Source organism: Mirounga leonina, unplaced genomic scaffold (genome assembly GCF_011800145.1).
Source record: "Mirounga leonina isolate KUSES-001 unplaced genomic scaffold, KU_Mleo_1.0 Mir_180, whole genome shotgun sequence".
Lineage (NCBI taxonomy): Eukaryota > Metazoa > Chordata > Mammalia > Carnivora > Phocidae > Mirounga > Mirounga leonina.
The window spans coordinates 3,175,832-3,200,021 of record NW_023270469.1 but is presented as its reverse complement, the minus strand read 5'-3'; the positions used below and the strand labels follow the sequence as shown (position 1 = coordinate 3,200,021).

The window sequence follows — 24,190 nt, the reverse complement described above, 5'->3', positions numbered from 1 at the left end:
AACATTTTCATAGGTTCTTGAAAAGCCTAGTGAATACGTGGCTCAGTAAACACTGCTCCTTGTGTGTGATTGGTCAACAAAGATTCCCATTCTTCTCCCTATAAGGCTGCCCCACACCTCAACGTGGGGAAACCTTTCCTTCTGTCTCCAGGGTTTCCTTTGTCATTTCCGTCACCAGGGTTGCCCCCCACTCTACTCCCATATATAGTAAATGCCAGCCAACATCCCAGAGGGGCTGGAAATGACACAGACACGCAGAGAACCCTGCCTCAACACAATTGACTTTTCCTGGGGATAAGAATTTATGATGAAAACTTCCCTAAGTGGACATTCTAGCGCTAATATGCTAGACAATCCTGTTTTTACTTCTGATCTTCAGAGGGCAATGGTTTCAGATACCTTGATATAGCTGGGCACTTTTTCTTTTTTTTGTACGCTCCCAGTCACTCGCCGGCGACGGGTCATCTAGGACCAGTTCTATAAGGAACCACACGTCAGGTGTAAAGTTTGCCCCTGTCTGGACATGTTACTAGGGGCTTCCTCCTGGTGGGGGGATGCCTCCCATGCAGCTCCAGGAACTTGGGCCACACTCACGGAGATGGGGGGGGTCACTCTGCAGGGGCCACAGGCCGCCACCATCCCAGCCGGGACTTCCAAGGATGTCCACCTTGGCCCGGATCCTGCGGCCTGACACCCATCATCCATCCCAGAGCTCTGACTCTGGTGTCTGAGCCCGGCCCCAGCCCCAGAGAGTCCTGACCTCCAAGATCCGACCTCTGCCTCTGCCCCGAGGCCCCAGCTATGCCCTGACCTCCCGCGTCCGACCCCCGCCTCGCCCCGGGCGTCTGGCAGCGCCTTGACTTCCGCCATCTGACACCCACCACCCTCCCTGCCCTTGACTTGGCCGCAAGGACGCCCCCGCGGCCCCGCGGGAATTCCTGCGGACACCCCCGTCCCGCGCCGCGCCCGGGACCCCCAGCGCGGACCCCGGAAGGGCACCCGGACCGCCAGCGGCCGCCCCTGCGCAAAGTGATTTCTCGGAAAGCTGAGCGCTTCGAAGAAGGCGGGCCGGACGGGCCGCGCCCATTGGGCGGTGCTGGCGGCGCGTCCGCGCCCATTGGGCGGCCCCGGCGGCCCTCCCACGCCCATTGGCCCGCGCGGCCGCCGCTCGGCGCGCCGGGCCCGCCCCGGCCCTAGACCCGCGCCGGCGCCGGAGCCCGCGGCCGCATCCCCCGAGCGCGGCGGCGAGCGTGGGAACGCGGGCGGCGGCGCCGAAGGCGGGCGGCGGGCTCGGGCGCGCGCGGCGGCAGGTAGGCAGCCCGGCGGCCGGTAGACGGCCGGGCCGGCCCGGCTCCGTCCCTCCTCCTCCTCCTCCTCTGCTCTTCCTCCTGAACCCAGACCCAAGTCCAGGCGTTGAGCACGGGGTGGCGGGGCCCCAAGTGGCTGATGCCTGACAAAAAAAATCCCATTTTTCTGAGAGTCGGGTTTGCGTGGAAGACCGTAGAATGGCCTATCTAGGGAGGGGAAACACTGACCCCTTTGTTGCAAGACCTGCTCTCCGGTCCCGCCCAAGTCCTGCTGCCCGGAGTAGCGCTCGGAGGGTCACGACCGAGGAACTGCCCGGTGACCGTCCGTTTCTGTGTGAGCTGGTTGGTGGAAGGGGGTGCACACTGGGGCTTTCTTCTGCCTGATGACAGTTAGCGATTTCTGAGTGGGCTCTGAGGCCCTTGGCTCTCATCATATAGCCCAGTGGTCCCCGGCAAGAAAGCCCCAGCTTTGTAGGGCCCGCTGCTAACAGCAGCTTTTGGGTGCAAAATGCACCCCAGGGCAAAGGGGAGACTTTACAAAGTGAGATGTGTTGCTTATCCAGGGCTTGGAGTGCTTTATGAATGGAAACTGGATACCGAATGTTCCAGAATTTTAAAATACCCCTTCAACATGTCGGGCGATATAACACTTTTTTTTTTTTTTTTTAAACCTAAGTTAGGAGCTGGTTCTGAGCATGTCCTTTGGGATTATGGCAGGTTCTTCCAAGAAAAGAATTGGGAGTGGCTCAGTCATTTCAGAAAGACTGGGGTCAAAGTGACAAATGGCTTTGATGCTTTGAGTCTGGGGTGGGGGATGTGGGGTTTGTGGCCACCCTTGCCTGGGGCCCTGAAAGGTGTGGGAGGTGAGTCCTGCACCACCTCCTAGGCACATCCTGGAATCCTGGAATCTGCCTTGGGTGGGGCCACCGCAGCCTCTTATCACCTCCTGTCTGGGAAGCCTGATACCCGGGACCCATTTATTGCGATGCAGATTAGCTCCAGATAGGATTTGGCCCATAAAGAGAATGATTAAAAATCAAGGAAGAGGAAGTTATAAACATGTGACCGGGCTTATGAATTGTTTTTCTGGCTTGACATTTGATGGGATTAATGCGTTAGCGTTCCATAAATCATAGTGGGGTCATCATGGGACTAGTACCTTAGGCTTCTATTGCCATTTAGAGTCTTAGAGGTGACCTCAGTGAGAATTCAGGTGGGGCTGTCCACGTGTTTCGATCTGGTAACGTAGCCTTAGTTTTTCTCTGCAGAGTGAGCAAAGTAAGACCCTCCTGCGGTGCCTGGGGGTCAGGGTGCCCTTCTGGGCTTCAGTGTTTCCTCCCGTGAGCAAACAGGCTGGATTAGATGGTTTCTAAAGTATTGTCCAGTTTTCATATTATGTGATTCACTTTTCCTCTCATTGACCTCTCTCTTAACTTTATTTTCTCTTTTCCTGTCCTTACAAATCACCAAGACCATTTGTCCTTAACAGTTTTGGGGGCTATGAATCCATCAGAAAAAAAAATTTTCTTTTAAAGAATTTATTTATTTATTTGAGAGCGAGCAAGGGAGAGAGAGATCACAGATTGAGAGGGAGGCGCAAACTTCCTGCTGAGCAGAGAGTCCGACCTGGGGCTCCATCCCAGGACCCTGAGATCATGACCTGAGCCAAAGGCAGACGCTGAACCAGCTGAGGCACCCCAAATCCATTAGAAATCTTGATAAGAAGGTGTTGACCCATTTTCTAGAAAAGCGCGCATACAAACAAAATCTTGCTTTTCATTTTCAGGAGGCTCCTGGAGGATGGACTCTGGTTTACAAACCTTGTGCTAAGGGGGTGAACAAAGTCCTAACGAGTGGGCACATTTCACTGCATTTACAGACCCACAGTCACCACCCCTCCTGTAGTGTTCTGGCCCCTCTCGCCCCCCTCTTGCACGCAGCTCACTCCTCAAGCGAGGTGAGATTCTCCTGGCTTTCCCCACTGAAAGGATCTGTAGGAATCAGTTCGGTCCTAGGTTATTTTCTGGGGGGTGCTCAGTGGTGGGGTTTCTTTTCTCTCTCTAGGTGTCCCTCCTAAATCTGTACCTTCTTATTTAGAAGCATAAGGGGCTGTTTAGGAATTCTGGGATGCTTGAGATGCAATTCCATTCACCTTGCCGCTGAGGAGAGCCTCAGAGAGGTTCAGGTGGTTTTCCCGAGGTCAGGTTGGAGAAAAGCCATTGCTGGGTCTGCAGTTTCCAAATCCAAGTCCAATTCCTAATTCCACCCACGTCACCCCTTTTACACCCACCAGTGGGCATGGAAAAGTTACAGTCGGCACTTGGGATTCACCTTCTTCCCAGGACCTGGACCCCCCTTCTGATCCCACAGCCACCTGGAGGGTGGCTGGCTTCCAAGTCATGCACTTGCTTTATGGACCAGCATTGCTCTGGATGTGACCATATTCTTGGGGACATTGTGTCTTGTCACTACTGATGGTTTCAAACCTGTTTGCCCAAGGAGGTCACATTTTAATCAGAAGAATAGAAATGCCTTTTTTTTTTTTTGGTGGACGTCTGTCCAACTGTCTAGGGGATTTCCACCCTTGTTCTTGTAAATGTGGGCTGTGCGTCGATACGGCATGATTGTTCTTTTTCTGTCTGCTGTTGGGAAAGCTGCCTGTTCTGGCAAGAATATTCTTCCAAAGGATGTCTTTGGGCACCCTGGTGAGGTCCCCAAATTCTGGTGCTTTCTGGAAGAGTCTAGCCCGGCTGACTTTGCCCTGTTCTATGGCCCCAGTTGATTTCCTTGCTTTTGTTCTAAGTGGTTGTAGGAGTTCCTGAGGAAGAAAGTTAGGATAATAACTTGTGTTATTTAGAGAGAACCTTCTAAGGTCCAGGCATGGCCTCAGGTGCATCCTCTGAGCCCTCACCCCAAAGATGCCGAGTACTGATGGTTCTTCTGGGGCTTTAGCCCCTGTAGCTGGCACTCCAAGGTTAAATCATGATACAAGGTCACCCAGCTGGGAGATGGTGGGACTCAAATGGGACCCCAGCTCTGTCTCATTCCCAAACTCTTGCTCTTATCAATAACCCATCTGTGAAGGAACAATCTAGAAGGGATAGCGTTGAGGATCTCTTCTTTCTTGGAGAGCACAGATGTCATATTTGCTAAGAAACGCTGGTCAGACTGGGCATCAAGTCAGGGAATTGGCTCTCAGGGTGATGAGCTGCTCATCGAAGGACATGGAAATGTAAAGGTGATTATTCCCCATCTCATGCTAAAAATGGAATGGTGTCCTTCGATGTGGCCGTGTTTGCCCGAAACGGAGCAATGGGTAAGGCTGGAAGGAGTACCAGCTGGAACCTCAGGAGGGACGGACATCTGGTGCGGGGCAGTGGCAGATTTCCCGGGGAGCTCTCAGTGTTCAGCGGTTTGAGGCCCAGGGGAGGCACGGTCTTCCCACGGCAGGTGGCCCAGGGTCCCAGGGTTCGTGGGTTTCTGCGAGGCTGGGACCTGTGTTGCAGCCCTCTGATTTTCCTGTTGGCAGTTCTTGGCTCTCAAGTACGCGGGGTGCTGTGATTAATGAGATAATATCTGTAATATCACAGAACGTGCTCTTTTCTCTACAAGAATGTGTGACCGGAATGGTGGCCGGAGGCTTCGGCAGTGGCTGATCGAGCAAATCGACAGCAACATGTACCCAGGGCTGATTTGGGAAAATGATGAGAAGAGCATGTTCCGGATCCCTTGGAAACACGCCGGCAAACAAGATTATAATCAGGAAGTGGATGCATCCATTTTTAAGGTACAGACTCGAACCCCCTGAGTTCAGCACCAGTGGTGTCTGTCTTCTCTCCAGGCCCATGCAGGTGTTGAGTGGCATCTTTCTTATTTGCTTGAAACTTAATCTAGTTTTTTTTTTTTTTTTTTTTTAAGATTTTATGTATTTATTTGACAAAGACAGCGAGAGAGGGAACACAAGCAGGGGGAGTTGGGGAGGGAGAAGCAGGCTTCCCGCTGAGCAGGGAGCCCGATGTGTGGGGCTCGATCCCGGGACTCTGGGACCATGAGCTGAGCCGAAGGCAGACGCTTAACGACTGAGCCACCCAGGCGCCCCCAATCTAGTTTTTTTTAAACAAACATTGATCAAGTGCCGAATGGGTCTCCACCAAATATCCTAGGTGATTTTACATCTATTGTATGACCGAGTTACTTCGAGGTCAGTTGGGTATTGTTGGCGTTATCCTGACGGGGAGATGGAGGGCACTTTCCCCAGCTACGCTACCATGTCTTTTGCACGGGGACTAACAATCAGAGAGCGAGAAGACTTCTCCAAGGCCCTGAGATGGAAACCTTTATCCCCTGGGCTGCCGTCTCAATTCCATTACGAATTCTAGGAAGGGTGTAAGTCTGTCCTTTCGAAGTTATTACTTCTGCCTGGCAGCGTAGGGTCAGCTCGGATGAGAGAGACACCATCTGTCATTGCTTCCGGGGCCGGGTCATGTGGGGTGCCCTGAACCTGCAGCAGATGTCTAAAAATAGTCTTCCTTCCCGTGCGAATAAGAAGTACCCAAGCACAGAGAGGCTTGCTGTTTACCACCGGCGCTGGGTGAGAACTTGCTCTGTGCCAGGCCCGGCCCACACAGTCCGATGTGGTAGGCGCTGCTCCTCTTGCTCCTTGCAGGCACCGAGGGGGAAGTGACTTGTCCAAGATCTCACAGCTCCTGGGTGATGGAGTCCAGCAGCCCGACCAGGAGTCCTGCTCCCAGCCCTAAGCAGTCCTGATAAGCGCGGGTTACTTGCCATTATTCCTACGTTCAGGCAGACGAATGGGAGCCAGGGCAGCCCAGCTGGGCTCTCAGGGTCCCCTGTGGGTCGTCGTCACCTGCAGGCTTCTCTGAGGCCCCCCCACCCTGGGAGTTTGGGATCCTGAGGTCGGGTGAGCCCAGGCTTCTGTGTCGGCAAAGGGACACAGCTCTGGTGGCTGACTCAGAGCCCCCCTTGTTCTGTGGGCCTTTGGGGTCTGGGGAGGGGAGAGCGGGTGAGGATGGGGGAGGGCGGGGCAGGCGGAGTTGTGGAAGGATGGGAATCGGACCCCAGACTGAGGTGAGGGCGGGAGCACAGGGGGGACCCCAGGGCAGCACAGGATGCTGAGCTGGGTATGACCGTCCTCTGGCCCGACCAAACACAAAGGACAGAAGATCATGCCTTGGCCCCGGAGTGGGGCGCATGTAGGTCACAGCCAGCTTCAGAGGCCTGTCGGCCCTTTGGTTCTCTGTGGTGTTGGCAGCGGGGCTCCCCATTTCAGGAGTTCTGTTCCATCTCTGATCCGGGGTCCCAGATCTCTTTGGGAGACTGCTGTCAGTTACTGGCTCTCGTCCAGAAAAGTGGGCCCATGCGGACGGTTCGCTCTCACTCGCCTTCCAGGGGCCCCGTGTCGCCCGAGTGTCCAGCAGATTTCTCCCCATCAGGAGCCTGGACACTGGTACAGCTGCTTTACCATTCTGGGCGGTGCTGTGGACTCCTGTCTTGTAGAGGGTTTGCCTTTGGCATCGTGGTGAATCTCTCCTGCGAGAGACTCCAGCCGAACGTAAACAGTGCCCAGGGTCCACTGGGTCTGCTGGGAATTCGAGGTTATAGATGGCTACAGACCAGAGCTCCTCAACCTTAGCACTGTTGACGTCTCGGGCCAGATAGTTCCTTCTGGTGGGGCCGTCCTGGGCCCTGGAGCATGTACGGCAGCACCCCTCCCCCTCCCCACTGGGACCCGCGCTGGTTGCTGACCGTGGCCAGGACCAGCAGATTTAGGCGGATGCCTGGGGTGCTGAGGGCCCGGTTTCCGGGTGACCATCACTGAGACCTCTCCGGGAGGGGAGTAGGGGCCCGACCAGTAGGCTGCATGTCCTTGGCTCTGGTCCCTGGTGGCTGTGCCCCGCCTCTCCCTTCACCCTGCGCCCTGTTTCAACTTAGGCTCTGGGGGTAAAGAAATAAAGCCCCAGATTTATATGTCTTATGCAATGCGCCTCATGGCCGTTTCAACAGCGTTGAGAAAAATGTGCAAGATTCCCAATGCTTCCGTTCATTACGAAGCCGTTCAGTGTGGCAATCTGAGAAGGGCCCACAATCTCAGCAGAAGCGGGGTGGGAGGGAGACGTGGGCGCCCCCCAGGGCTGGCGGCCACCGGGAGCGCGGCATGCTGGGGAGAAACAGGGAAGGACCCACGTGGCGCTCTGCTGGGCCACGCCAGCTGGCGCCCATCCTCTGAGGGTGTCTCCCCGTGGCGCCCGAACGCACCTGTGCTGGGCCAAGAGACTTAGGGGGTTTCTGGTTAAGTAGAGAACCTTTGGTTTGGAACATTCAAAGAAAACCTTTAAAAAACAGTTAGTGGAGTGTAAGAAGCCATGTATACCAGAGAATTCTTCATCGCCCGCAGCTGTGATTGTGCGGCCTGCCTCGTGGTGCAGGCCGGAGAGGGGGATTGGAAGAGGCTGAGCTCATGTTGTACCATCCTTGCGTATCCCGAGGCTCTCTTATCCACTCGTACTTGTTTTTTTTTTTTTTTAAAGATTTTATTTATTTATTTGACAGAGAGAGACACAGCGAGAGAGGGAACACAAGCAGGGGGAGAGGGAGAGGGAGAAGCAGGCTTCCCGCGGAGCAGGGAGCCCTATGCAGGGCTCGATCCCAGGACCCTGGGATCATGACCTGAGCCGAAGGCAGATGCTTAACGACTGAGCCACCCAGGTGCCCCCACTCGTACTTGTTTTTAAAAAAGTATTCTGCCTCCTTTCGTAAAGCTGAGGGTTGTTTCTCTCACTGACCAGCATTGTGGCCGGCCTAAATGAATTAGAACAGTCTTCATAGCACAGATATTTTAAATTCAGTAGGCTGTCAAGGAAAGAAAACACAAGATGAGACAGTAACGTGAAATCAGGAAGACTTTGTGGTCCCAGGTTTACTGCTGGCTGCTGATGAGCGCCCAGGGGCGGGAGGCATGGGCTGGGGGTGGAGACTGCCCACGGGCCTCAGAATCGCTCCGTTCTGTGTGGTGGTAGCTCGAGAAGGAAGGGTCTTGAGAGATCACCCAGCTAAGCTGATCTTTTAGAGCCGGCCAGAGAGCCCATGAAAAGGCTCAGGGAAGGGCTGGAAGCAAGGTACCTCTGATGCCCACCCCGGGCGCCTCCTGACCACGGTGCCCCGCTTTGCGCTAGGATGTTCTGGCTTGCTTCACGGGTGAGTGTGACCCTCTGATGAGTGATAGGACTGTAGGCCCTGCAGGTCTGGATAAAAACTAGCTGGTCCTAACATTGCCTCAAAACCCATGGTCTTCAGGGTCCGTGTATAATGTGGATTAACCAGGGGTTCGCAGCGCGGGGTGGGGGAGCGTGTTGCAACATTGCCTCCCCGGGCGCACTTGGCCATGTCTGGAGACAGTTTGATTGTTTGCTGGCCTCTGGTGGGTCTGGGCCAGGGATGCTTTTAGACTTTCAGTCACACACAGGACGGCCTCCACCCCCAAAGTACGGTCCAACCCCAAATAGCAAGAGTGCTGAGGTGGAGAAACTCGGATTTAACCTAATAAAAATTGGAAATTACTGTTCAATGTGTACATGGTTCACCTTCCTTGAAAAAAGTAAATCCAAGCCTGGTCTGTGATGCCGTTAAAAAAAACACTGAACAACGATCAGGAGGGACCGGAGGCCATTCACTTGAGAGGGGAGTTTGTGTCTGAGTCAGAGAAAGGGGTGACGCTCGTGTGCCCCAGGAGGAACATTCTCCTGTTCCCCTCCTGCAGCAGCGCCCAGGCTCAGCTCAGCGCGCCAGCAGAAGAGTGTGAGGTCTTGTCCCAGGGGCTGGGGGTGTCACGGAGTTCCTGCACGTGTGGCCCCCTGGTCACCTGCCAGTCTCTGAGACGCTGGCTGAAGATGCAGATTCCCAGACTAAGCCCTGCTTACTGAAGGAGCCTCCTGGGGGGGTCCCAGGGATCTGCATTTCACGAGCCCCCTGGGCGCTGTTGCGGGCATTGACCTCGAGGACCCTGGCTGTAGGGGAACTCCACTGGGCTGACGGTCAGGGCGTGGCGTTTAACCCCCGACTGGGTCACCTTGGGAAGACCCGCGTCGTCCTGAGTGGGGCTCAGGATTCCCTCCAGACCTCGTGCTCACGGAGGCTGGCAGGTGCGTCCGATTTAGCCCGAGGCTGAAGGTTTTCACCTGACAGCCCTGACCCCCTCGTTGTTGTGTCTGGATTCCAATTTCGAAATCTTGAAACTGCTCATCCACGTGTTCGTCTGAATTTTTCTTTTCAGTTCTGCCCCCTTCTGCGTTGTGGCTTTTGTAGGTTTCCAGCTTTGAGCGTCTGGTCCTAGTTGAGACTGTAAGGTTTGGAGAGGTTAGGAACAGCTGTGGAAAACCAACAGACAGAAAACGTTTCATTGCCTTTTAAACAGGGCCCTGGGGGTGGGGCGGGGAAGGTTAGAATAAATGCCAAAATGCAAAACAAAATTTCTATTAAAAGTAGCGGGGCAGTGGATGACCACATTCAGACTTCTTGCAAATGTTCCCTTTTCATGGTAAATTTTGGCTAGGGGTTGATTTGAAAAAGCAACAAATTGTTCTTTGTTTTGAACATTCTAGTGAAACCGAGTGCTACTTCCTCTTTGTGCTAGTTGGCCTCAGGCTCCTCCTGGCCCCCTGGTCCAGGGAAGGATTCGCCAAGAGGCAGGTCCAAGATGTGTGTGTGGGGAGGAGCCACAGGCAGGGGCTGGCTTCTGGCTTGGCTGGGTGGCCCTGGGGGGGGGGGGGCCCTTCCCGGCCCGGAAGGCCCGGGTCTTTCCGAGACGGAGACCCCTGAGTCCTGAAAGTCCCTGAATGTGAGCTCGTAGCCAGAGGTGGCAGGACGGTGAGAACGCGCCGGTCCTGACCGTGGCCATGGATACCCGTGGTCGGGGTGGGACGGGGCTGGCCTCGCATCTCATGTGCTGCTTTCTTTTCCTTCAGGCCTGGGCAGTTTTCAAAGGGAAATTTAAGGAAGGGGACAAAGCTGAACCAGCCACTTGGAAGACGAGGCTACGCTGTGCTTTGAACAAGAGCCCAGATTTTGAGGAAGTGACAGACCGGTCCCAGCTGGACATTTCTGAGCCATACAAAGTTTACCGCATCGTCCCCGAGGAAGAGCAAAAATGTAACTATCTGTGCCGGGCACTGAGCCCAGCAGAGTCTGCCTGGGTCTGGGGGGGACATCTGGGCGAGTGGTTAGCCGACTGTCCTCTCCTCTGTGTAAGCAGATACCGAGAGCTCTTTCCCCTGACCTCGGCCACCATCCGCTGGCCAAGTGGCAGCTTCCAGTTGAGTGGGAGGTGGCGCCCGTGGGAGGAAAGGGTGGGGAGGCTGCTCACCGCTGTCAGACCAGGGTCTGGTGGTGGGGCCTCCCTGAGGCGCAGTCACGGGGTTGGGCAGGAGCAAGTGGCCTGGGCAAGGTGGGTGAGGTGTTCCTTCTGTTCTAACAATGCCCAGAGGAGGCTAGGGGACAGTCAGGTGGACGAAGCGGGGGGAGGGTAACGTTCTTGAATGCAGTGGGGGACGATGGCACCATTGGCCTCATGGCCAGAGATCAGATAAACGCCTCGGCACGTGGTTAGATCCTGATCATTATTTGGGAAGTCCGGGAAGTGAGGATTCCGGATGGGCCTTCCAGCTCTAAAATCCCGACAGAGCATTCACGAGGAGATGAAAGCAGGAGCCGCCCAAACCTGCCTCACATACCACGGCCCTGCTGCCGTGCCCTGGTCGGACATGGCTCATCGACCGGGAGGCAGTGACCTCTGGTCTGGCGTCAGAAGCCTTTGCGGAAGTGGGGTGCTCTGTGTGGATCAGAGCTGGCCTGGACACGAAAGCTCGTTATCGTCAGGGGTTGAGAACATTCTTTTAACACATCCCTTAGCCATTAGATGTAGCAGTTAGACCCCTGCAGCCAAATCCCTTGCTGCTTCCAAGCTCTTTAAGTCATCTAGGGAGCCTGAAAGAAATAGAGCCCTCAGCAACTCTCCGGGGCTGTGCAGATGTTCTCGATTTGATCTCTTCCCACTGTGGGGGGGGGGGGGGGTTTGAAAATGTCCACAGAGAATTGAAAAAAAAGTTAAAATTGTGACTGTCCCAAATCTATAGTGAGCCTGGGTCGGAGAGTCATTTAACTCCTCCCCAAGGGAGCCAGCGTAAGGACCGAGACGGTGGGATGGAGAATGTGAGGCTCGGGTGACACTCGGTCCGCGAGCCCAGCCGCTGGATGTCCTGTCCCTGGCGTGTACCCAGAGTTTGGGGGATCGTCAGAGGTGCCGGTCGTTTGTAGCTTCACTCTGTATAAATTAGCACCTAATTTGACTGAGTCAGAACCCGTCAGCAGTTAGTCAAACTAACTGACCTTTCCCTGGAGAACCTGACGACCTTGACAGGGAGGCCTCGCCCTTGACAGGGAGGCCTCCTAGGTAATGCTCTGGGAGGGCTCTGAAAGGCCAGCCCTGCATGTCTCCCCCTCACCTCCAAGTTCTGGATAATTTTTCATCAACACCAAATGAACTGTGATTTGAGGGAGTGGAGGAGTTTCTCTTGGTTCCCCCCACCCCCAGGATCGGCCGAGCTTGAACTGGCAGGTGAGCCCAGCTTGTTTACAGCGTGGGTTGCAGCCAGGATCACCTGCCAGGGTGGGTGTTACAGAAGAAGCTGGTTCTCAGGGGGCAGAGGGACACTGCATTTGCATAGTGTCTAAATGGACTCACTCTGCTCTGTACTTCAGTGGTTTGCAAGCTTCGCTCGGGGGTGCCCCCTCTACTCCCTACTTCCCCCATCCGCAGCTTCTAGCGAATTCTTGAGTCTAAGTAGAATTGAGATTCAGTTGGGATGGAGCCATGGGTCATTTAGGTGCCTGTTGGTTATAAGACACGGCACACGGATCCCTTGATAAGGCAGATCTCTGACCTGGGGGTGGGGGCGGGGAGGAAATGAGCCTGGGGTGGGGGGCTTGCCGGGGGGCCGCTCTGTGCCTGGAGGCCGTGCCCGATGGAGCCAGCCTTCCTGGTGTGCTGGGCGCACTCACGTCTGGTGTGTGCACAGATGCGTGCTGTATATTTGGAAAGGCCACAAAGACATTTCCTGTCAATTAACTTTAAAAAATGACTCCAATCTGCACACACATTTTGCCAGGAAATCTTTTGAGTGTCTTTGAATAGCCCAGCTTGTGAATGTAACCCATATGGGTGGCGAATGCCTGGCGTGAAGGGTGTCTGGTGGGCAGTCCTTTTCCAGCTCAGCAAATGGGGATGAGCCACATGGCCGTCCTTGTCCTTTGAGTGTTAGAAACAACAAAACCGACTTCTCCCTTTGACTTGGCCGCTCAGACAACTGAGGCAGCACGGGAAATAATTTCTAGGCCTTTTCCAAACCGGTGAAGACACCGACTGACTTTTATTTCCTTCAACTCAGCATTAAAAAAAACCCCAAACCAAAGAGCCGACTCGATTCCAGCCCTGATGACGGCTGTGGTGGGCTCAGTGCCGTGTGTCACGCGTCTGCCTGGTTTTCCGCAGGCAAATTGGGCATGGCGACTCCTGGCTGCGTGAGCGAGATCCCTGAGATGGAGTGCGGGCGATCCGAAATCGACGAGCTCATCAAGGAGGTGAGTGGGCAGCCCGGCCAGAGTGGCCCCGGCCGCGGAAGCTGCGAGGGTCTCGGGGAGGAGCGGCGTCGCACCTGCCCTGCTGAGGCGTCCCGAGCCCTGGGCGCTCTCGGGATGCGGCACCTCCACCCCCCTCAATTCTACATAGACTCAAGAATTCGCTAGAGGCTGCGGATGGGGGAAGTAGGGAGTAGAGGGGGAGCCCACCCCGGCCCCGGGGTGCAAGGCGAGGCCGGCCTCCGCCGTCTGGCCAGCCCCTTCCCCTGGTTCCCCAGCTTCATCCCGGGGCCGGGGCTGGGCTCCCTGCTCTGTGCTCCAGCTAAAAACGTATCCTATTTTAAACGTTTTGAATGGCAGTCTTAGAAAATGCATCACGGAATCTCTTGGCTTCTTCGGTGGGCTGCACTGAACAAAATGTAAACTCCCCACGCGGCTTGGGGGGGGGGTCCTTACGAAGCTCCCAGTGGGCAGGCTGCCTGTCTTAGAATCTGCCGCTGGGAGGAGGGTGATCAGCCCATGAGAATTGTATGTAAACTCACTCAGTTCATAGGCTCTAAGTAAAGGCTTAGTGGGGTCTCCTTAGGCAAAGTGGGTGGGGTTTTGGATGCCCCTTTTAGCTCTACAGATACCCTGTTACTATCCGCCTCTTACCTCTGTGTGTATGGCTCTGACCAGGTGGGCTTAGCATAGCTGAAATCACTGCACACAATCCTCATAAAAGGTGGTGTGGGTGCTAGAGAAATCCTTCCTAATACTCATGTGGCAGTAGCGGAATTTTTAGGAGTAGCGCGGTGTCCGAGGATGCAGATAACAAAATGCAGCCTCCTCTCAGCGGCCTGAGTTTTGTGCAGATGGCAGATGCTGAGTTTCTGGGTGGTCTCTGGCAGCTGACCGAGTGAATTCCTGGACTCTCATCTCCAGCAACACCCCGTCTCCCTGCAGGGCTTTTCTGCTGACTCAGCGAAGAGAGTGAGGTGGTTGGGTTGGCACACCGGGATTCCCAAGAAACGCAGAGTTCAAAATATTGGCTAATCAGAGGTATCAGCATCCGTTCAGGAATAGGCCAGAGCTCGGAAGTCCGGACGTGGAGAGGGAAGGAGGACGTGCTAAGTCATGGCCGAATCTGTCCAGTGTCACTGTTCACTGGTGTCCTGGAACCTTCTGCCTCTCCGGGGCACCAGGTCAGCTGGATGACCTGGCCGTTCTGTTTTGTGACAGGCGGTTTCACAAAAAAGGCCATAAACTTATTAGGGGTCCTGCAGAGGCTAATCACTCAGGCACATGGTTTGATCGCTAAGCCCGGTGGGTTTGTCTTGGGTCCTTCATGATGAGAAGTAAAACTTTCCTTTTGTCTTGGGATAAAGGTGACAGTATGTCTTTGGTTAAGTCTAAACTGTTCATCTCTACAAACACCAGAGTCCCACTCTGGAAGCCCAGTGACCACCGCTCTTCTCTCGCCCCGTTCCTACAGCCTTCCGTGGACGATTACATGGGGGTGGTCAAACGGAGCCCCTCCCCGCCAGAGGCCTGCAGGAACCAGCTCCTCCCGGAGTGGTGGATGCAGCAGTCTGGTGCAGGTGAGGATGGGCCTCCGGGCTTGCCCCACATGAGGGGGCGGGGGGCGTGGCGCTCACCCCCTTTCTGCCTTCAGGCCATGGGGGGTCACGGGCCATGGGGGGTCACGGGCCGTGGAACTACGGTGATCCCTATCTTATTGAAGGTAACTGAGCCCCCTTCACTGCCTCTTAGGAGGGCACACGGACCCTTCCCCTGGGAGGGCTCTGCGTGCCGCCTGGGCTCCTGGGAGGGTCGGAGAGTCGGAGGGGAGGGAGGGGCGGTGGCAAACCCCTCCCAGACCAGAGGGGAGATGGGCTTTCGGCCACACTCAAGCTTGCCACGTGGGCCTGCCAGCCACTGTCCTAGGACATCAGGGACCCCTCAGAGCCATGCGGAGCCCAGGGCATCAGGAGAGGAGGGGGCCCAGGGCCAGGACGGTGCAATGGCTCACTGGGAGCCCTGGATTTGAATCCCATGGGCGGGGGTTGCGTAACTTATTCAAGTCTCAGTCCTCTCGTCTGATGGAGACCCCAGGACCTTGTCCCGGGGGGTCACGGGGGCCGAAGGAGACATCACGCATTTATCAGCTGCTGATGCCTCCCCCCACCTTCCCACTCAAACAACTCTCCTCTGCGCGCACGGATTGCTGTGCCTCCTCCCTCGGGCTCTTTCCCCTCCTGTTCCCCCATGGGAGACTGGGAGGTGACTCTGGCTCAGCTGGCTTCAGAGGTCGCCAGGCTGTCAGGTGGCAGTTTGGCCTCCGGGGCCCTGGGCGAGCCCCCTCTCCCTGCACTGTGGTGACACCTCGGGGAAAGCTAGCTCGGGCCCCAGGTCCCTCTCTGGAGACAAGGCCTGGATGGTGGGCATGCAGTCCCGTGATACTTCGGGAGCAGGGCCTTGGGTGGGAGGAAGTGGGACCCCAGAGCATCACACTGACCATCGGTCAAAAGTCCCACAGCACAGAACGTTTCCTCCCCCTCTTTCCTGGTTGAATTGGGGTCTGGTTTACGAAATGTGGGTTACCGTGCTGGGGCGGGGGGAGTCCCAAATTCAGCAGAAGCCTGTGGCAGGAACTCAGGAGCACACCATGTGTGGCTTTTGAAGAAACTTCTGGAGAGGGAGCATTTGGGTTGGTTCCCCACATGACTGGGTCTGAATCTGCCTTTCGCTTTCTCCGGCAGGCTTACCGCTGGTGACGGGCTACACTTCCTACGACGCGCACCATTCAGGTATGGGGCTGCGCGGGGCCGCACGGGGCCGTGCTGGCAGGTGGGACATGGGTGCGCTTTGAACGCAGAGCTCAGAGGACCTGTGTGGGCTTGCACAGGTGGGTGGACGAGCCGATCTGGTGTCAGAAGTCAGGACCCTGATTCCTCTTCCTCACTGTTGGCTTTTGGAGCAAGCGAGGGGCCAGGCTTTTTGAGGTTCTTCTCGGATTGGACCAACAAATAGATCCAAAGAGCTCTTTCTGCATAACCTTGCAGAAGAGCCTGGGGACAGCTCGGGCCCAGCTCTGCCCCTCTTGTGTGACCCCAGGCAGAGTGATTTGAGCCACTCAGAACCTCACTAGAGTGTGGTGAGGATTAAATGGAGTGTCATTAAGTTTCTGGTAGGGACGTCATTGGTCAACAAACGTCACCAGTGTCTGTCATGAGTATCCATTTCTTTTACTCTCTTCCACGCTGAAGTTCATAATGATAATGATACTAATTAATGTTGATGATGGGATGATGATGATGGGGATGGTGCTGCTGTTCTTGGTGTTGATGATGGGGATGATGGTGGGGATGATGGGGATGATGGAGATGATGGGGATGATGGAGATGATGATGGGGATGATGGAGATGATGGGATGATGGAGATGATGGGATGATGGAGATGATGATGGGATGATGGAGATGATGGATGGGGATGATGGGGATGATGGAGATGATGGATGGGGATGATGGAGATGTTGGGGATGATGGGGATGATGGAGATGATGGAGATGATGGTGGGGATGATGGGGATGGTGGAGATGATGGTGGGGATGATGGAGATGATGGTGGGGATGATGGAGATGATGGTGGGGATGGTGGGGATGATGGTGGGGATGATGGAGATGATGGAAGGGGATGATGGAGATGATGGGGATGATGGAGATGGGATGATGGGGATGATGGAGATGATGGAGATGATGGATGGGGATGATGGAGATGATGGAAGGGGATGATGGAGATGGTAGTGGGGATGACGGAGATGGTGGGGATGATGATGGGGATAATGGTGGTGGCTGGCATTACTGAATGCTGACTAGGTGCCAGGATCAGTGCTGAGACTTTAATGTCTGCTTCTCGTACTCCCCATCACCCGTGGAGACGTGCTCTTGCTCCTCCCACTGCATAGGCTCAGAAGCCCTGGGTCACACAGCGGTGGGCTGCAGAGCTGGGACATGGCTTTGGGCTGTCCCATCCATGCTCCTGCCCCTTATGGTCTGAGGTGGCCTCTGGTACATTTTTGTCTACTTATGTTGGGGACTCCGACGTCCTGCCAGTGGCCCCTGGAATTTGCATTCCAGCTCCCTGATGGGGCCTTGGAGTGAAGGAAGCCGCTGTCTTCCTCAACAGCTGTCAGTTCTATGGAAGTGAACAGCCTGACTCATCAGGCTGGACCACAGAACGTTAGGTCTGGGGGACCGGAGGTCTCTTGGTGCAGAGGAGGAAATGGGGCTTGGAGGTGTCTGGGCCAAGGCCCTCATGGGACGGGTGTTTGGGGCCGTGGAGGCAAGAAGACGACACAGAGAAGCGGTGTTCTTGTTCCTAGCACTGGTGTTGCCACAGAGCCGTCCTGCACGCTGGGGCCTGTCACAGAGGGGGGAACCCAGACTTAGAGGTTCAGTCGCTGGTCAAGGTCACCCAGCTGGTAAGCAGGTGGCCGGGTCAGAGCCAGGCACCTGGCTGTCTCTTCCAGGAGGCCCTGGCTCGCGGGGCCAGGCCTCTGACCTAGTCAGTGCTGGGCTGCGGCCGGCGCAGTCTGCTGACGGGTGCTTTCTGGGGGCAGGAGGGGAGCTGGGGGGCAGGGCCGAGGCCTCTGGGTGAGGAGGAAGTGTGCTCGGTTGCCCCGTCCCAGCACACAGCGGGTGAAGCAACCCGTAGCACTGCCTCATGCGAGGAAAAGCCTAACACGCTCTTCTAGAAGTTGTGGACTTGGGTACCCCTGTTCCGGTCACCCCCCACCTGTGTAAATAAGTCAACGGCAGGGGTCCCCTGTTCTCAGCGCCACAGGGACGAGGTGATGAGTGACCGGGCGGGTGAAGGGCGGCAGGGAGGCTGGACGCCACGGCCTTCAGATGCCGCCGGGCTTGATTTCCCCATTTTTCTGGAGAGATCAGAAGGCTAGGTTTTTTTGTTTTTAAAAATTTTATTTATTTGGGAGAGTGAGAGACAGCCCGAGAGGGGGGAGGGTCAGAGGGAGCAGCAGACCCCCCCGCCGAGCAGGGAGCCTGATGCGGGACTCGATCGCGGGACTCCAGGATCCTGACCTGAGCTGAAGGCAGCCGCTTAACCAACTGAGCCCCCCCAGGCGCCCAGAAGTCTAGGTTTTTATGTGAAGCCTTCCCGAGTGAAATGCTGACCACAAAGCTGCGTTAACGACGCCCCAGTGTGCTGGCAGATCCAGATGCGCCCGTGGCTGTGTTCACGACGTTCGGGGGTGAAGGCAGGGGCTGAACTCGGACAGCGGGGCGCCGTGCTGAGGACCCCAGAGGCAGAGCCGGTCTGCTGGGGACGAGGGAATCCAGTGTCCCCCACTCAGCAGTCATGCCATCCGAGCAGATGCCTTGGCCCGTCTACACCTGTTTCCTTACCTGTAACAGTCACCTCTGCCTCAGGGCCGTTGTGAGGATTAAATGCTCCTAGGTGGTATCTACTGCAGAGACCCAGAATTAGGATTTGGAACTTCAGGAGTCTCACGTACACAGCCAGTGTCTGGTCCTGTTAATCCTGCTGTATCTAGTTGGAGCTGCTCGTGGGGGGCTCACGTGTGCTAAGTGCAAACATGAGCTCTTGCCATCCTCTGCCGCCGGAGGAGGTGCGTGCCACTGTTCTCTCTGCTGATGGGGAAACCGAGGCACAGAGCGGTGAAGTTGCTTGCCCCTGGTCGCACAACTGGGCTCCCAGGTCAGGGTGCCTGTGCTCCCAGGATCGTCCCCCGGTTGGCGGGTGGCTGTTGGGGGGGCAGGACAGGTGGCGGAGGGCTGCTGAGACTTGGGGAAGGCCCCGGTGGTGGCTTTTCCTCCGCGGCTCACCTGTCCGGGGCAGTGGTCCTCGCTCAGGCCCTGCCAGCTTGAACCTGCCCCCAGCTACGCTGCCCTGTGGTTCCGGGGCCCCGGGCCAGCCTTGCGCGGGCATCTGGGGAGCTCCCTTGGAAGCAGCCGGTTCTCCTGGCCGCGAGGCACTGCTAGGAGGACAGCGAGGCAGCGATGGGGCAAAGGTGCGGAGTGGTGATAGTCCTCTGGGACAAAGCTCAGGATTGTTCTGGAGTGAAGGAAGGGGGGTGTGTCAGCCCCGCCGGGCTTGCTTTCCACATTTTTGCAGATTTTCCCGATTTTGCAGATGTCACAGACCCAGCATGGTGGGCGGGATGGTGAACCGGGTGTAACAGGGCGCGAGGTCACATGCTGGTGCTGCCCTTTCCTGGCCACCACACCTGGGCCTCAGTGTTCCCACGTCTCACATAAGTGAATTGGATTGGAACACCTGAGCTCCCAACCCGGCATGATTCCAGGAGCCTGTGAATGGCGGCAGGGAGTCTCATCATTCGATTGAGCAAATGATTTTTTAAAAGATTTGTCAGAGAGAGAGACATGCACAAGCAGGGGAGGGGCAAAGGGAGAAGCAGGCTTCCCCACGGAGCAGGGAGCCCGATGCGGGGCTCGATCCCAGGACCCCGCGATCACGAGCTGAGCCGAAGGCAGACGCTTCACCGGCTAAGCCCCCCAGGCGCCCCTGAGCAAACGATGCTTAAGCAGAGCCTGGTGGGAAGGGCCCGAGGACCAGCCGCACTCTTCAGAATTCTGGCCCCATGGCACCAGCTGCCCGAGGCTCAGAGACCCATTTTCTTCCTTTAAGGAGGAGTTTGCCCAGAGTTGGTTTTAAGGATCCACGAGCACCAAGCCAGGGCTTCTGGAGGTGACCAGAGCCTGAGAGAATGTCGTGGCACCACCGCCCTCCTCAGTCCCTCAGTGTAGCACGTGCGGGGAGACGCTGACTTAATTTGAACGTTTTTCAGACTCGCGAGAGTAGGTGTAGATGAAGGGTTTTGTAGACATTCACCATTTGAAATCCCCGGAACCCCAAGGAGACTGTGCATTTGTCAAGCAAAGGATCGCATCTTTGTTTACCCTGCCCTGGAATTCGAATCTTGCATTTGCGTCGGTGATGAATTCGGGAGCAGGCCCCTAGGTTACGTAGTACGTAAAACAATACGTGGCGTACGTGCGTATTACAGGACAGCGTAGAGGAGTCTCAGCAGGATCGGGGAGGTGGAGCGAGTTCACGAACTTCTACATTGTACGGGTCATCGTGACCTTCGCCAGGAGAATGGAGTGCGCTGGGGTGATTGATGAGTCACTGGTTTCCTTAGTAATTCTGTATATTCACGGTTGCTTAAAACAAACAAATGCTTCCTAGAAGGGTGCATGAACTTCCCCGAATGCCTAGAGGCCCCAGGCACCCGAGAACTGAACCCGCCCCCCCTGACCGGTGCCCCTCCCGCCCGCAGCCTTCTCCCAGATGGTCATCAGGTTCTACTACGGGGGCAAGCTGGTGGGCCAGACCACCACCACCTGCCCCGAGGGCTGCCGCCTGTCCCTGGGCCAGCCGGGCCTGCCGGGCGCCAAGCTGTACGGCCCCGAGGGCCTGGAGCTGGTGCGCTTCCCGCCGGCGGACGCCATCCCGAGCGAGCGGCAGCGGCAGGTGACGCGGAAGCTGTTCGGGCACCTGGAGCGCGGCGTGCTCCTGCACAGCAGCCGGCAGGGCGTGCTGGTCAAGCGGCTGTGCCAGGGTCGCGTGTTCTGCAGCGGCAACGCCGTGCTCTGCAAGGACCGGCCCAACAAGCTGGAGCGCGACGAGGTGGTCAAGGTCTTCGACACCAGCCAGTTCTTCCGAGGTGGGTGCCGCCGCCTCCGTGTGATCGGGCCCTGGGAGGGGCGGGGGGGCCCCGGTTCCGGTCCAGCTCTGTGCTGGCCTGCCCGGCCACCCTGGGGAACCGCTCCGTGCCTCTGCGGGGCCTGGTGCTGCTCCTAGGCGGCCAGGGCCGCTGCATCGCGGCGCCGGCTCCCTGCTGTGTCCCCAGCGCGCTCTGCACCTGGAACGGCACCAGCGCGGGGCAGGTCTCCTGCCGTCCGGCCTGAGAACTCCCAGCGAGTGGGGGCGGCTGCCCTGGAGAAGCGGCGCTGTAGAGGGGGCGCGGGGCGGTGCGTGAGCTCAGGGGTGCAGGGGAGCGAGGCCGGGAGCGGTGGTCAGCTCTCCCTCCCCGTGTCCTCCCAGAGCTGCAGCAGTTCTATAACAACCAGAGCCGGCTTCCTGACGGCAGGGTGGTGCTGTGCTTCGGAGAAGAGTTTCCAGATATGACCCCCTTGCGCTCCAAACTCATTCTCGTGCAGGTAAGCTCTCCCGGCCCACTCCTCGGGACTCCGTTTATACTTGGGCTGGAGAACCGGCAGCAGGGACCGGGGGACTCCACCTGTGGACAGAGGCAGGCCCGGGGGAGACCTCCACGTGGGGCTCGGGGATTCTTGCCGCCTCTAACAATCTGTGTTCTCCCCCTGCCTTAAGTCAAAACCCCCTTTCTAGCAAGGTTTAATTGCCTCAAGGTCTGAGAGACAGAATAGACTTTTCAAGCCCTTCTTTAATCTAGTCAAAGGAATGAAACTGTAATGGTGAAATTCTGAACACTGGCTAGCAGGTTGGGACTGTAGACTTTGCAGCAATACCACTTGCCCTTCCCTTGCACCTGCCTATCTGGGACTCATGTGGAGGTTCTCAGCACTTTGGGTAATCAGAGAACCTGGCCAGGGTCCGAGACTGTCCCACCGCCACGTCTAACCTGTGCCTGTCCCTCTAGATCGAGCAGCTCTACGTCCGGCAGCTGGTGGAAGAAGCGGGGAAGAGCTGCAGCGCCGGCTCCCTGGTGCAGCCTCTTGAGGAGCCCCAGCCAGACCAGGTCTTCCGGATGTTTCCAGACATCTGCGCCTCACACCAGAGACCTTTTTTCAGAGAAAACCAACAGATCACCGTTTAAGCCTCTCTCTAGGGCACCCTGTCCTGCCTACACCTCGTGCTTCATTATTACAATTACTGTTGTAATTATTTAAGGATGTGGATTCCTGTGACCTGGGGCGGGATGCTTCACTCGGCTCTTAATTCAGTAAGGGCGTTCCCTGAGGACTTGAACAGGAGAACCATGACTCGACTCTTAAAAAATGACCTGGATGCTGTAACTATAACCTGTGATTCAAACATTTATTTCCCCTAATTATCATTAGTTGCTAGATTCTTTCAGCATTTGGGGATAATGGATATTTCCAAAGACTTACCTTCAATTTTACTAGCTCATAGCTGCTTCCTGGAAAAAGATTTGGAGAAGATCAACTTATCAGAACAAGGCTGCTTTTTGTCTCTACTTTGTGTTAGAGCGATAGATTCATGATTTCATATGCTTGATCGATGTGGAGTATCTTTTTTTTTTTTAGACGTTAAGATGCCGAAATACTTAGATAACCGTCTCCCTTCAGCAAGAGAAAGCAAAACGCCAGGCTTGTTAGAGGAGTGGACACCCTGCCTCGGATTTCCTGCCAGGCGGGCGTGTCCAGCACCAGATGAACTGGTGTGTCCTCACCTTCACACCACGAAAATCTTCCCTGTGGGCCTTACTGCCAGGAATCTTAGAGCTAAAATTTTCATTTCTATAATTAAATCATTCCCAGATCCCTTGCTCTTTTCTTCTTGCTAAATGGTTTTGACCTGTTTTAAAAATTTGCATACTTTTACTTGTCCTATTGTAAACTGCTTTCAATTTTTTTTTTTATAAAGTGAGCGGGCTATAAGCCACAAACTCCAAAAGTAATGGTAGATTGTACAAGCATTTTGTGCCTTCCACTCAGCGAGCCCAGGCGGTGGTGGGGGGGGGAGTGGCTCGGGCGTGTCGGAGAGGATGTCGCCAGCACCTGTCCTCACCACCCCGGTCCTGGGGTGGATGGCGGCAGGGACAATGCCTTCCCCCGCCCTAGGACTCCTTGAGGTTCGAGGTGGCCGTGGGCCATACCCAATTCTACTGTTCAGCGGAGTCCTGTAGTGAGACTCCCGACGGGAGAAGTCCCAGTTTTAGCCCCCGAAGAACTTAGGCTGTTGGCTAGCAGAGGTGATGCATTCCCTACCCCACGTGTGTCAGAACGGCGGGGGCCGGTCAGCCTTCCTGCTGGCCGTCCGGTGCACACGACACCTCACGATCAAAAAGCACCTCAACATGTTTTTCTGGGGGAAGAAAGGTATTCTGCTCAGTTGGGGTACCTCTTCCCTGTGTCCGGGGTGATGTGCCAAGACAGGCGGAGGTGTGTGCCGTGGGCCCGGGAGCCAGCTCCACGCGCAGTGGGGACCCCAGGCAGGGCTGGGGGGCGGGGAGAAGGATCCTTGCGCCATTTCTCCTTCGTAACCAGCCTGGCCACCACCGGCCCGGCCACCACCGGCCCTGGCTCCGTCTCACCTGAAAGGGCAGGAAGGGGCCTTACCTGTCAAGGTGCACTTCGCGAAGAGGGAGAAGCTGGGGCTTGGGGGACAGGATTGCCTCCTGGCAGCCTCGTAACCATGAGTCTAATTTAAAATCCAGGCCCAAGAACCCCTGGTCAACATTCCCCGCGTCCGTGTCCGTGAAGATGACGGAGCAAGACTTTGTCATCGTAGGTCCCTTGCGCTGTGTTTGAATCCACCTGAAAGTATAGGGAAATTCAGCCAAAGTGGCTTTTCTTCTTTGGCCAACAAAGGCAGCATCACATTGTTAAGGATAACAGATCTGTTTTCTGAAATTGTGTCCGAACAGTGGGTTTTGGTGTCTAGCTCAAACAAATGGTAAAACATAGATCTTGAATATGCTAAATGAATATTTATTTTTGTACCCACTTAAAACGTGTTATTGATCTTTTTTGTTCTTTATTAAAATGCCCTTTTAAAAGCTGATTCATGCTCTGTCTTTTAAGTCACTGTAAAATCTTTCCTCATTTAGGGGGAATTAAACAGTGCTGCACTGCGAGTTTAAGGATTTTTTGCTTGTTTTTCACTCATCCCCAAAACAGCAAAAAAGTAGAGAGGCTTGCAGATGATAGAGAACCTTCTGGAGAAAAAGGGCATGCTAGGTTTTTCTGAAAGTGCAGGGGTCCCTTCGTATGTGTTGTGAGGAGTGTGGAGGGAGGAGGAGGTTGGTGGGGTTAGGCCTGCCCTGGAAGGTACTGGGACCCCCCTGCTTGGTCAGCTGCACGTGATGGGGACGTGCATCTCTCCATTCATAGACGTACTCACTGCGCCGGGTCCTTAGGGGATCCCAAATTGGTCATCGTGGAGGTTGCTTCATGGGACGTACCTGTTGAACAACCCGGGACAAATCAGTTTCAAGGGGGCCCAGACCCCAGCCAACCCAGGGGA

At 55.8% G+C, this 24,190-nt stretch overlaps 1 protein-coding gene across 3 annotated transcripts; it reads left to right on the top strand.

The window, feature by feature from the left end:
* The first annotated feature begins 1,246 nt into the window (after window positions 1-1,246).
* Window positions 1,247-23,728, top strand: IRF8 (interferon regulatory factor 8). Of its 3 annotated transcripts, XM_035024648.1 has the most exons (9): window positions 1,247-1,310; window positions 4,920-5,094; window positions 10,289-10,472; window positions 12,871-12,959; window positions 14,431-14,536; window positions 15,698-15,745; window positions 20,277-20,663; window positions 21,044-21,159; window positions 21,621-23,728. In XM_035024648.1, the coding sequence occupies exons 2-9, from the start codon at window positions 4,921-4,923 to the stop codon at window positions 21,795-21,797; spliced, it is 1,281 nt and encodes a 426-aa protein (XP_034880539.1). In that variant the 5' UTR covers window positions 1,247-1,310; window position 4,920; the 3' UTR covers window positions 21,798-23,728. The 3 variants fall into 3 exon arrangements, with proteins under 3 accessions (XP_034880539.1, XP_034880541.1, XP_034880540.1); XM_035024650.1 differs by lacking the exons at window positions 1,247-1,310; window positions 4,920-5,094 and adding an exon at window positions 9,969-10,161; XM_035024649.1 differs by lacking the exons at window positions 1,247-1,310; window positions 4,920-5,094 and adding an exon at window positions 10,080-10,190.
* The last annotated feature ends 462 nt before the right edge of the window (window positions 23,729-24,190 follow it).

Excerpts from the sequence above, each read along its gene's own strand:
- IRF8 (XM_035024648.1), top strand. The coding sequence starts at position 4,921 with ATGTGTGACCGGAATGGTGGCCGGAGGCTTCGGCAGTGGCTGATCGAG. Across the intron at positions 12,960-14,430 it reads TCGACGAGCTCATCAAGGAG|CCTTCCGTGGACGATTACAT; the intron begins GTGAGTGGGCAG and ends CCGTTCCTACAG. Across the intron at positions 14,537-15,697 it reads GATGCAGCAGTCTGGTGCAG|GCTTACCGCTGGTGACGGGC; the intron begins GTGAGGATGGGC and ends TTTCTCCGGCAG.